Genomic DNA, 10,519 nt, shown 5'->3' on the forward strand with positions numbered 1-10,519 from the left:
TCCCCTTATTCCCCCCTTGACCCCCCTCGTCTCCCCCTCGTCCCCTCCCGCCCTGCAGCGTGTTGCAATGCCCAGGCCTTTCCTCCAGACAGGCCTCCCTGGCTCCTCCTTGGCTCCTGCAGCGTTAAGCTTTGGGACTTTGCAACATGGTGCTTAATGTGGCAACTTTGTTTTTTTATCTGATTCCCGGCTCTAAAAGCATCCCGACCGCATAATGGGAAAGTGATTGCCGTGCTGGGGCCTGTGCTGGAGTTGTGTTGGAGTGACAAGTGTGGCTCGGTGCTCCAGAGGCCGTTTTTTTTTTTCAGTTGAGGAGGAAGGGAGCCATGTTAAGGTTCAAACCCAGGTTCAAACTAGGTTGTTATTATGCTCTTAAACAGGCAAGGAAAAGCTAAAGGCATTTTTGAAACCTTTGGCTTAAACTCAAGGCTGTTGAGGCTGTAATAATGTGCTGCTCTGTCTGCAGTAACGAATCGGAGAGTTTCCTTTGCAGCGTGTTATCTTGATTTGAAAAACGTGGGTTTTTTTGCCATTTCCAGAAGATTCAGTGGGAAAAGCAACTCAGTGCAGCTTAGAGGCTCTCTAGTGTCCCTTCTCTTCTTCACCTGTTTAGAGGAAGGCCCAGAAATTGCATTGTAGGTGAACACAGAGCAAACAGGGGGAAAAAATCCTCTTAACTAGCCAATTGTCATTTGTTTTAATTTTTCAGGCATGAAAATGTTGCGTTGAAAATAATATTGCATTTAGACAGTGTAATTTGGGATCTTAATGTTTAGTTTCTGATTTCTCTTGCTGTCAGTGTGACAGGAGCTGCTGTTCATTTAAATGGTGTAAAATATGGGTGCTTTAATTTCCTAATCTCATGTTTAGTATGGAAGAATTCCTGAGTTATATCAGCTAACTTGGTCAACTCTGTAGTGTAATTTCTAGTGGAAGGTGTCCCTGCCCTTAGGGGTTGGAACTGGATGAGCTTTAAGGTCTCTCCAAGCCCAACCAGTCTGGGATTTTTCCATCTTCCAGAAGAAAACATCTGAGTGTCTTCAGACACTGTTAAGGATTATCTGTCTCAAACCCATCTGGTTTTGCTGCATCTGTAGAAAGGGCCTTTGCTGTCTTTCAGTTTGGAGTGGAGATATATTATTAATTCACCAAATATCATCACTGGTTTTGACTTTATGTTATCTCTGGTTAACTGTGTTTATAAATCAGGTAAAGTTTTCCCTAAGCTCCTCCTAAATTATGCAAAGCAGTACCTGGAGGGGTTGATCACCTGGAAAACTCAACACTGCAGGAGTAGTGTAAGTTTGGGGGGTTTTTTTTGGTGTCTTGGCCACACCTTTAAAATTTCGTCCATTCCCCATGGAGTTTTAACGTCTTGGATTTCTCTCTGTTTTTGGTTTTTTTTTCCCTGGACTCCCTAGTGAAAATTACCCATTATCTTGTGTCCTGTGGACTTCCCATGCTCTTGTTACCTTTGCTATGTGTTACAGGTTGAGAGAGAGAGAGTGAAAATTCAGCTCTGCCAGGTGTCAGGTAGATGAATGACTTCAGCAGCTCTAAAATTCCATTTGTGGTTTAGTTCCAGGCCCAAACTTTGTGTAATTACACTGTGTTGTTGCTGTCCTTCTACTTTTTACACCACACTTGTGATTGAAGGGTTGCTGTAGCTGTAAATGAGTTTTGTGTCCACGTGGAGGGAAAGGCATTTCTGCAAGTGCAAGTCATCCTCACCATGAAGAAATCTTAACTTGGGTCCATTTTTCTTCCCTTCCGTTACTGCTGTTACAAAGTAGTTGGATTTCTAGGTGGTTTCTGGAGGCTTTTATTCAATAAATCTGCAGAAGCAAGTGGAATGAACTCTCAGCTTCCTTGTCTGTCATCTATAATTTATTTTTAAATCCTTCATGAGTGTATTCCAAGACACTCATTTGTCTTGGAAACAGAATTTCACATCTGCAGCACTATCTGTAAAAATCCTGCTGCTTATTGATAGTAACTGGCTTCTGTTGACCTCTTTTAGAACTCAGATTGCAAAAAATAATAGGACTAACGTGTCTGTTAGTCAGCTGGAAGACTTCATCTGTGCCTTATATCTAGAATCAGTGAATCAGGGAGGGCAGATTAGCAGTGAGTGGCCCACAGAGCTCTGAGGCTGTGGCTTTGCTTTGTAGTGGTCCAGGCTGCAGTTCAGGTGCAGTGAGATGCTGCTGCTCCGAATGAACTGCTCGCTGCCACACTTCTCTGTTCCTCCTGGCTCAGCTAGAAATTAAAGGAGGTTTAAATATTGAACCCTTTTCATTTCTTAAGCAGCTTTTATGATTTCTAGGAGGCATTCCATTTGATGTGGTATTAGGGGATTTTATTTTTTTTTCCTTCCAGTTCAGGGTGTGATGGTGGTTGATGTTTAACCACTTAATAAAATCTCATCAGACACATGAATTAATTTAGCCTTTGATTCTTTTTGCTCTGTTGTACAGAATACCTCAGGGTGTTGTCTGATAGTGGGAGATGAAGGTGAGGAGGAGAAAAAATACGCAGATTTATCTCTTGTCTCTGTTATTAGCAGGTAGAGCTTTTACTTTTACTTGTAGCTCATTCCCCTCAGAAACATCAAATTAGCCATGTAGGAAACCTGTAATTCTGCAGCAAAAACTTGTGCTGCTGCTTGCTGTGGCTGGATCAGGGGCAAGGGAGACTGGAAGAGAAATGCAGGGGAGGTTGGAATTGGCACTGGTTGTGGCAGTGTTCTGCACAAAGATAAGGCAGCTGTGCTAATGTTGAGATTCTAGCACATGGGAGATCAAAACATTGCCTTGCTTTCTGGCCTCAGAGAATAGCTGTTTATTTTGGAGTAGTGTGGAGTGCCTGTAAAAGTGTGTGAGTTCTCTGGAGGTAGTGTTGGCAATTATGCAGACAGCAGGGAATTTGCCTTTACTAGTCAACCGAGGGAAGGTGGAAGGAGGAAAAAGGATGAATCAGACAATTTCATTTGGGGTTGATTAGTTTAGAGTTATTAACCGAAGTTGTTGCTTTGTCTTTCAGATTTTCAAGTGAACTTTCAGTCTTCATATTGGCAAATTTCTCAGATAATATACTTTTCTAGTTGCTTTCATTTTACTCCCTGGTTATAAAGGTGGACTTTTGCCTGAAAACTATTTTTTTACTGATTTCCATCCCCCAACAAGAAATTCCCCTCCTTTTTTATTGCTCAGTAATTTGATAAGAAACGTTATTAATTACTTACAAGTAATCACATTGTTCTCTAGGCTTAACATTTTACTTTGGGCCTCTTGAGAGCTGCAGCTGCAATCATACAAAACAAACTGTGCCTTGGAGTACCTGTTTGGGTTAATATGGTTTTAAATTGGTCTTTGGAGGAGTTGAATGTCATTAAACTGTTGTGACTGTTTCTTCATAGCTTTATAGATGGAGTTTGGCTCTTGGATCAGTTTGGATCTCAGTGTGTTGAAGTCTCATTTTTTTTAAAGCTGAAACAGGGTCTCAATTCATGTAGAAAATAATATAAACATTGAAGGTCCATTTAGCAACTTTTGCTTTCTCTGGAAGAGCTGTTTAAGAGTTGTCATTTATAAACTGCCTCCAGAACATTATATTAATGAAACAGTTCCTTTGCTGAAACATTCACTATCTTAAACACTTATTTTTGTCATTTCCCAAGCTCCAGTAATTACGGGGGGAAAAATGAGCATTTAGCATAATTTCTGCCTTATTTCCCCCAAGAAAGGAAACCAACCAATGCTCAGTGTTTGGCTTTGTTTTCTGAAAGCTCTTTTACATATTTTTTCCCCCCTCTCTTGTATAGATGGTGATGGAATTTCCTGATAATGTGCTGAACCTCGATGGACATCAGAATAACAGTGCACAACTGAAACAGTTCATTCAGGTAAATACCTCCTCCTGTTTAAGAAGATTCATTATGTTTGCTTTCCTTAGGTTTGTGCTTTTGCTCCTTTGGGAGGTTGTCATTCCAGGAATGACTTAAAATGACATCAGCACCTGTGAGCAATCACATATGGGTACCAAAGTCCACTGGGTAGCTTTGTTCTCTGTGTTTCCCAGCACTGATTGCATGTTGTCTTGTCAGGAGGCAATTGCAAAAACTTATAATGGAAACTGCAGTTTCTAAATACTTTAGAATTGCTTTCTCAAGTTGAAATTGGCATTGCTTAAGGTTGAGTTGTTGTGATTAGTGCCTTACCAGAAGGAATTCACGTGCCAGTTTATATGTTAGCTGAGAAATGAGAGAGAGTTTTGTGGTACCCCTGAAGCTTTGGTGTTAGAAACTTACCTGCTGATGCTCTGGTAAGTAACTGCAGCACTGTCACACCTGTGGCAGCTGCAAAATTGTGCCACTTGATGTGCAGAGAACGGAGCAGTTTGCTGCTCTGCAGCCTGCACGTCCTCACTCGTGCTTTGACAGCAGCAGTGCAGACATGTGCTGCATGTAAAGCATAACTTGTTGTGAAAATAGCTCATCCCTGCTTTGCTGTGACTGGTAAATTAATTACAGGAAAGAGGGTTATTGCAGAGTGGTATCACTTGTCAGATGATTTAATGTGCCTGTCTCAGAGAGCACAAACCTTCAGTGTTACCTGATGGCAGCTTTACAGTTCAGAGCATGGATTACAGAAAAGGAACTGGAAATATTTCCTCTCTTCAGTTGATGTATTGACAGGTTCCATGGGATTGATGAGTTCTGCTGTTTTGTGTGGTCTTTTCTTTCTTTTCCCCAGAAGTTGTGACAAGTCATTTCTGTATTTAGGAGTGTTTGAGTGCTGTGATATGACAGTACAGAAAATACTGTCGTGGCAAAACATTCCCTGTACAAATACAGCTATAATTCCACTATATGCTTTGTATAACCAGGACAAAATGACCCTCAGTCAATGCACTGACAGGACTCTGCTCTTAGGCCTGATCTTGGGAAGCACCAGTGGTGCTGATATCCCAAGTGCAGATGTGGGTGAGGAAGAAACTCTCTCTTCTTCGTAGCTGGGCCAGTGGCAGTTCAGTGTTGATGAAACCCAAGCCAGTAATTCAGCTAGAAGGATATGTGCTTTTTGTGCATATGTGTGCCTGGATGTGTTTGACAGAGGGACCAGGAGACACCTCTAGGATGGTTTATTGATGCAAGAAATTTAAAGGTGTTCTCTTTAATGTTCTATTAATAGCACACGTTGAACGTTCGCTACTGGAGTAAAATGCTTCACCCTGAGTAGTCATGTTTGCTTGCTTTGATTTCAGCTATTAGGATTGTGATGGGAAATAGCATTTAGCCTTCCAGGAAAAGTATTACTCATTTGTCTTGTTTTGAGCAGCACAAGTTTGTTGTAAATGGGATTTCCATAAATGCCAACGAATGTTCATGAATTTCCTTTCCATGTGCCAAAGATAAAATGAGTGTGAGAGTAGAAGACAAAAACTCACTGTTTGTGTGTGAGACCTTTTCCTAAAACATCTGTGCTGAGGTGGAGAAAGACTTTCCTGAGCAGGACAGGGAAGTGTGATGTTTATTTGGGAGCAGCATCAACATGATAGAAGGAGAGAACAAGAGGAGAAAAATATTAGCATCCTCCCTTTTTTTAATCATTGGATTGCTTGCCCTTTTTTCAGAGACACAGCATGCTTAAACAGCAGGATCTGAACATTGCCATGATGGTGACCTCCAGGGAGGTGCTGAGTGCCCTGTCCCAGCTGGTGCCCTGCGTGGGCTGTCGCCGCAGCGTGGAGAGACTCTTTTCCCAGCTGGTGGAGTCTGGGAACCCAGCGCTGGAGCCTCTCACCGTGGGGCCCAAGGGGGTTCTCTCTGTCACTCGCAGCTGCATGACTGATGCAAAGAAGCTTTATACACTCTTTTACGTGCATGGGTGAGTGGCTTGGAGTGCTCAGATCATTCCTGCCTGGGGGAGAGGAAAGCTGAGTCTGGGTGTTTGTCCTCACAGCCTTTTTGGGGATACTGAACTATCCCAAGTTTGAATTACTTGACTTTTACAGCCACGTTAGGCTAGTTATTGCCTAAACTGGGACAAAGCAAACCCAAAAGACCTAATCTCTCCTATCACCACTTGCAATGCCATGATTGCAATTGAAACATTTAGCCATGAACGTGCCACGGTCACTGTGGGTTTTTCATGGGCTCTGGAAGAAAAGTGTTTGTTCACCTCACTACTTTGCATGTGAAAAATAAAATAAGAAAGCAAATTAATGAACACCTGTCCACCAAAACTTTCTACTCTTGGGTAGAAAGGGAACGCTGAGAAAGTGAAACCTCCTGGATTTGGTGAGCACAATAAATAGTTCCAGTGCCATTAGTTTCTCAGCTGTCAACAGACCAAACAGTGACTGCTGAGCACAGTGTGCCTTGGCCTTCCAGTTGGCTTCAGCTCATTCTTCTTGCTCCAGTTAGCAGGAAAAGTAGGGAAGGTCAGAGCAGAGTTGAGGAGATTGAGGTTGGGAGCGTGAGCAGTGTAACTTGGTCAAGTGGTTTTCAGAATACTGAGGTGGTTTTTTTTCCACAGGTCCAAACTGAATGATATGATTGATGCAATTCCCAAAAGTAAGAAGAACAAGAGATGTCAATTACACTCCCTGGACACACACAAACCAAAACCTTTGGGGTGAGTTCATGTTTAACATGCACAATTCAATCTCAAATACTTCTAAGGAACCAAAGTATTGATGCTAATTTATTTGAAAGCGTTGAGATCAGTTCTTAGGGTGTGATCTGTTTGCCAGAGTAGTCATCTCCAAGCTGGCTGGATTATAGCAGACCCAAATAGTTGTGGGGGAGAGGAAGAGAAGCACCAGGAGTTTTGGGCATGCTCAGGGCCCAAAACTTGTGCACTGTGATATAAGCAATGCTCTAGAAAGACAAACTGGTTTTTGTGCTCTGGGCCGAAATGATTGATCAGCAGGTTTTCCTCCCCTGGAGGTGAAAGGGTTCATGCTAAGCACATATCCATAATTTTGTTTGGGATTATTAAAAATGCCTTGCACAAGTGTTCAGCAAGGCCTTTCTTGTGGCTGGGTGCAGGGTTGAAACTGGAATTCTATAAAATGGCTTTTCTCAAACTGTGACAGCATGTTTGAATACACCACTGAAAATATGCATATATACCTCTGTGTCTTGAAGTTGGAGTGGTTTGAAACAGCTGGTTAACCAGAAAAACACTCCCTGTAAATCTCTGGTGGATTTCAGGGGGTTTCTTGTTTGTGGCGTGGTTTCTTCGGTATATTTTTTTTTTAATATGAAGACCAATAAATTAGACTCCTATGCTTGGCTGGAGTGTCTGGACCTTTTGTAGTCACTTATGTTCTGCTCCTGGTTCAGCACACAACCTGTGAAAGCTTGCTCGTGGTTTCCAGTTACAGAACATGTATTTTTCTATGCAGATTTGGGTCTCTTTGGGTTTAGTTAAATCCCCTGGGATACCAGGCATGTGGAATTTGACACTTGACTTTTGCTTGTGCTGCTTGAGGATAGTGGTAACTAATCATTATCTCCTATTATATTTTGGTTTCAGACCTTTCCTATAATTACTTTCAAGCTTATGTTGCACAAGATCATGAGGGTATAGAGTGATATATATTTTTTTTACAATAAAGCAAATCCATAGCATTATGAAAGTGGGTTTTGGGGTTGTTTTATCTTTAGTAAGCCTAAGCTTTTCTGTGCAAGGACATATGTCACACAACCTGCAGCTAGCATTTTGGCAAGGCAGAACAATTCTGAAACTGAATGAGCAGAGAGGAAAATGCTGCCTTTATTCCCTCAATCCATGCTGGAATAAATCCCCTTAGTATTTTGGCTGCTGGCAGGTTGGTAGGGAAGATGTCAAGAGCAGTATTGTAATACAGTGCAGGTAAACCTTGGGGCTTTATCAGATACTGTGGCTTGTGGGCATTCAGGGTAGTTTGCTAAGGAAACATGTCTTGCACTCTCCTGCTCAGTGAAACCCTTTTGGTGTGTACAGAAGTGACCCAGGTGTAGCAGTACTGATGTTTCTCCAGACTGTTTTGCCTCCTGCAGTGAACACAAAATCTCCAGCCCAGAGATGGAGTTGTTCCAGAGAATTGTCTTCCAGTGCAAACTTACATTGTCGACTTAGAGCTGCTGCTCCACTTTCTCACAAGAAACTCCTTCAGAGGAGTTGCATCTGTTAGGCATTTCAGACACACAAAAAAGGCTTTGAGTTGTAATTGTGTGTTTAATTAGACGAGTTATGTAACCAGCTAATACCACTTGAGAGTGAGTTGATGTCCTCAGTTTCACTGTGCCTGGTTGTGGCTACTCAGTTCCATTCAGGGCTCAGGAGCATTTTAAGCTCCCATAAATGCAAGCCATATGATCTGATAAACTAGAGAATAGCATCCGTAAGTAGTCTAATTATGAACTAGAGGTGCTTCTTTCCGTTTTCCTTCTCTGTTGTATCCGTGAGCTTACATAGAAATGACTGTGGTGAAGTGTCAGGGGTAGACAAGCCTGTAAGTAACCATGACTTGATATTTAATGCTTGTTCTCTGCTCTATAATGTGCTTTTAGCCTATCCAAATGTGTGTGGTAAAGTTATTTTGGTTCTTTTTTTTAACAGAGTTTGGAAGTTTAATGTAGGTTGTTTTATGGTTCCTTATGCTGGTGGATGTGTGGGTGTCAGGGATTTTGTTTTGCTTTTTTTCTGTCTTTAGTAAATTGTCTGAGGAGATTTAATTTGGCAGGTACTAATGACTACTGGTTTTCTCCTATAACTTTAAAAAGTCCTCTTGAGTCTGGGTCTATAAACATGGACAGCAAAATTTGCATCTCACGTCTGACCCAAACTTCCCTGGAAGTTAAGACTGAACTCTAAAGGATTTGAAGTTGAGGAAGGAACACACCAGCATTCTGGCAGCATTTGTTTAGGATAACTAGTTGATAAGTGTATATGCTATAGGTCTGAAAACTATTTGGTAATACTATGTGGCAGTGAAGGGAACAGTAACAGACTCAGAACAAAGAAATTAGGAGCAGTTCAGAAACATAATGATGCCAGGAGGAGACAAGAGAGCAAGTGTAGCATCATTCTGTGCTGTGAACCTCCCAGGAGAGCAGACAGGTAACCAGTGAGGCTTTGCTTGGCTTCTCTTCCAACCTCCACCAGGATAATGTACATTGTTTTTCTCTTGTGTTTTTTTGCAGGGGTTGTTGGATGGATGTGTGGGAGCTCATGTCCCAGGAATGCAGGGATGAAGTAGTTTTAATTGACTCTAGTTGTCTTTTAGAAACATTAGAAACCTACCTACGAAAACACAGGTATGTGGAAAGAACACCTCACACCTTCATTCTGAGGAACACATTGCATGGGTTTTGTGACCAAAATGTTTGTAGAGTTCATACAGTGTTTAAAAGCTTAGGGCATTCTTGTGATACCCTTCCAAAACTGGAGATCTCAGCGTTGTGGTGATGGAGAACCTTGCCAGGTTGCACTGGGACAGTTGATAAGATGAAATGGTGACATACTGTGTTTTACCTGTTGCTCCAGGGGAAATCCAGACACCTTGGATGAAGTCATAGCTGCTGGTCTTAATTTTTTTGGCTCGGATCAAATGATGATTTACAGTTTGAAGCATTCAAACTGTCTCTATTCAGTCCCTCTTTGACAAGTAGCCTAATCTTGGATCATGCCTGCTTTGAGCCTTTTGGGAGCTCTGTGCCATTTCAAAATCATGTGAACTAACCTGACAGAAGCAAATTTCAGGCTTAGTGTTGCTTGTAAATCACTGTTTTATACCAGTTGTTTATGACTTGCAGTGCTGGTGCTGTTAAGTCTTTTTTGCAGGGCAAAACTAAAGCCACTAAATTATAGTTGCATGTGTACAGTAGCTGCTGTGCTGATTAAAAAGTTTTAATTTCCAGCAGTCTCAAGGTTCTGATAGGAACTGTGGGGGCACAGATGGGTGTGGGGGTGGTGGTGCTGTGGAAATAACACTTTGGAAACAGAGTAACTTTAATCTCCTGTGACATTAAACACGGTGTTGGCAGCGTTCCTGCTGCTAACCTGCAATAATAGTGCTGTTTTCTTTCCTTTCACCACAGAAACTAGCCAGGTATCCTGGTTCTGTCTAACAGCAAAATAGCTTTGGCTTAGTGTTGTCAAGTGAGTGGCCACACTAGGGAGGGGAAAAACACCATCCAGAGCTGGCATGGAGAGCCAGCTGAAAGCTGAGATGTGAGCAGCTTGTCTGACTTGCATTTTTAGAGTAGTACAGCAAGAGGTTTTGTGGCTTCTTGAAGGTTACTCCTGGTACAACAAATTAAGCTCATTCTGGTTTGTATTTTAATTATAGCTACATAACTATAGTCTTCTCACACATGAGCTGTCACATGTTTATTAACTAAACCTCATGTGGCTATCAGCACAGTAATCTAATTATTCAAAATATGTTTAGGGGTGTTTGTGGTGGAAACATCACTTGTACAACAGGCAGCAGAGGAAACTTGCTGATTTCTTATCACTCACTT

General features: G+C 41.8%; 1 protein-coding gene across 1 annotated transcript; it reads left to right on the top strand.

The window, feature by feature from the left end:
• Nucleotides 1–3,823: 3,823 nt before the first annotated feature.
• LOC103801321 (gametogenetin-binding protein 2-like) lies at nucleotides 3,824–9,377 on the top strand (the record flags this gene model as incomplete). Its single annotated transcript, XM_009073730.1, has 4 exons — nucleotides 3,824–3,904; nucleotides 5,635–5,888; nucleotides 6,540–6,638; nucleotides 9,197–9,377. Coding segments are annotated over 4 exons (615 nt in total), but the record flags the coding sequence as incomplete, so codon positions are not given.
• Nucleotides 9,378–10,519: the final 1,142 nt, after the last annotated feature.

The sequence above is a fragment of the Acanthisitta chloris genome, unplaced genomic scaffold (genome assembly GCF_000695815.1).
Source record: "Acanthisitta chloris isolate BGI_N310 unplaced genomic scaffold, ASM69581v1 Scaffold43234, whole genome shotgun sequence".
In the NCBI taxonomy this organism is placed as follows: domain Eukaryota; kingdom Metazoa; phylum Chordata; class Aves; order Passeriformes; family Acanthisittidae; genus Acanthisitta; species Acanthisitta chloris.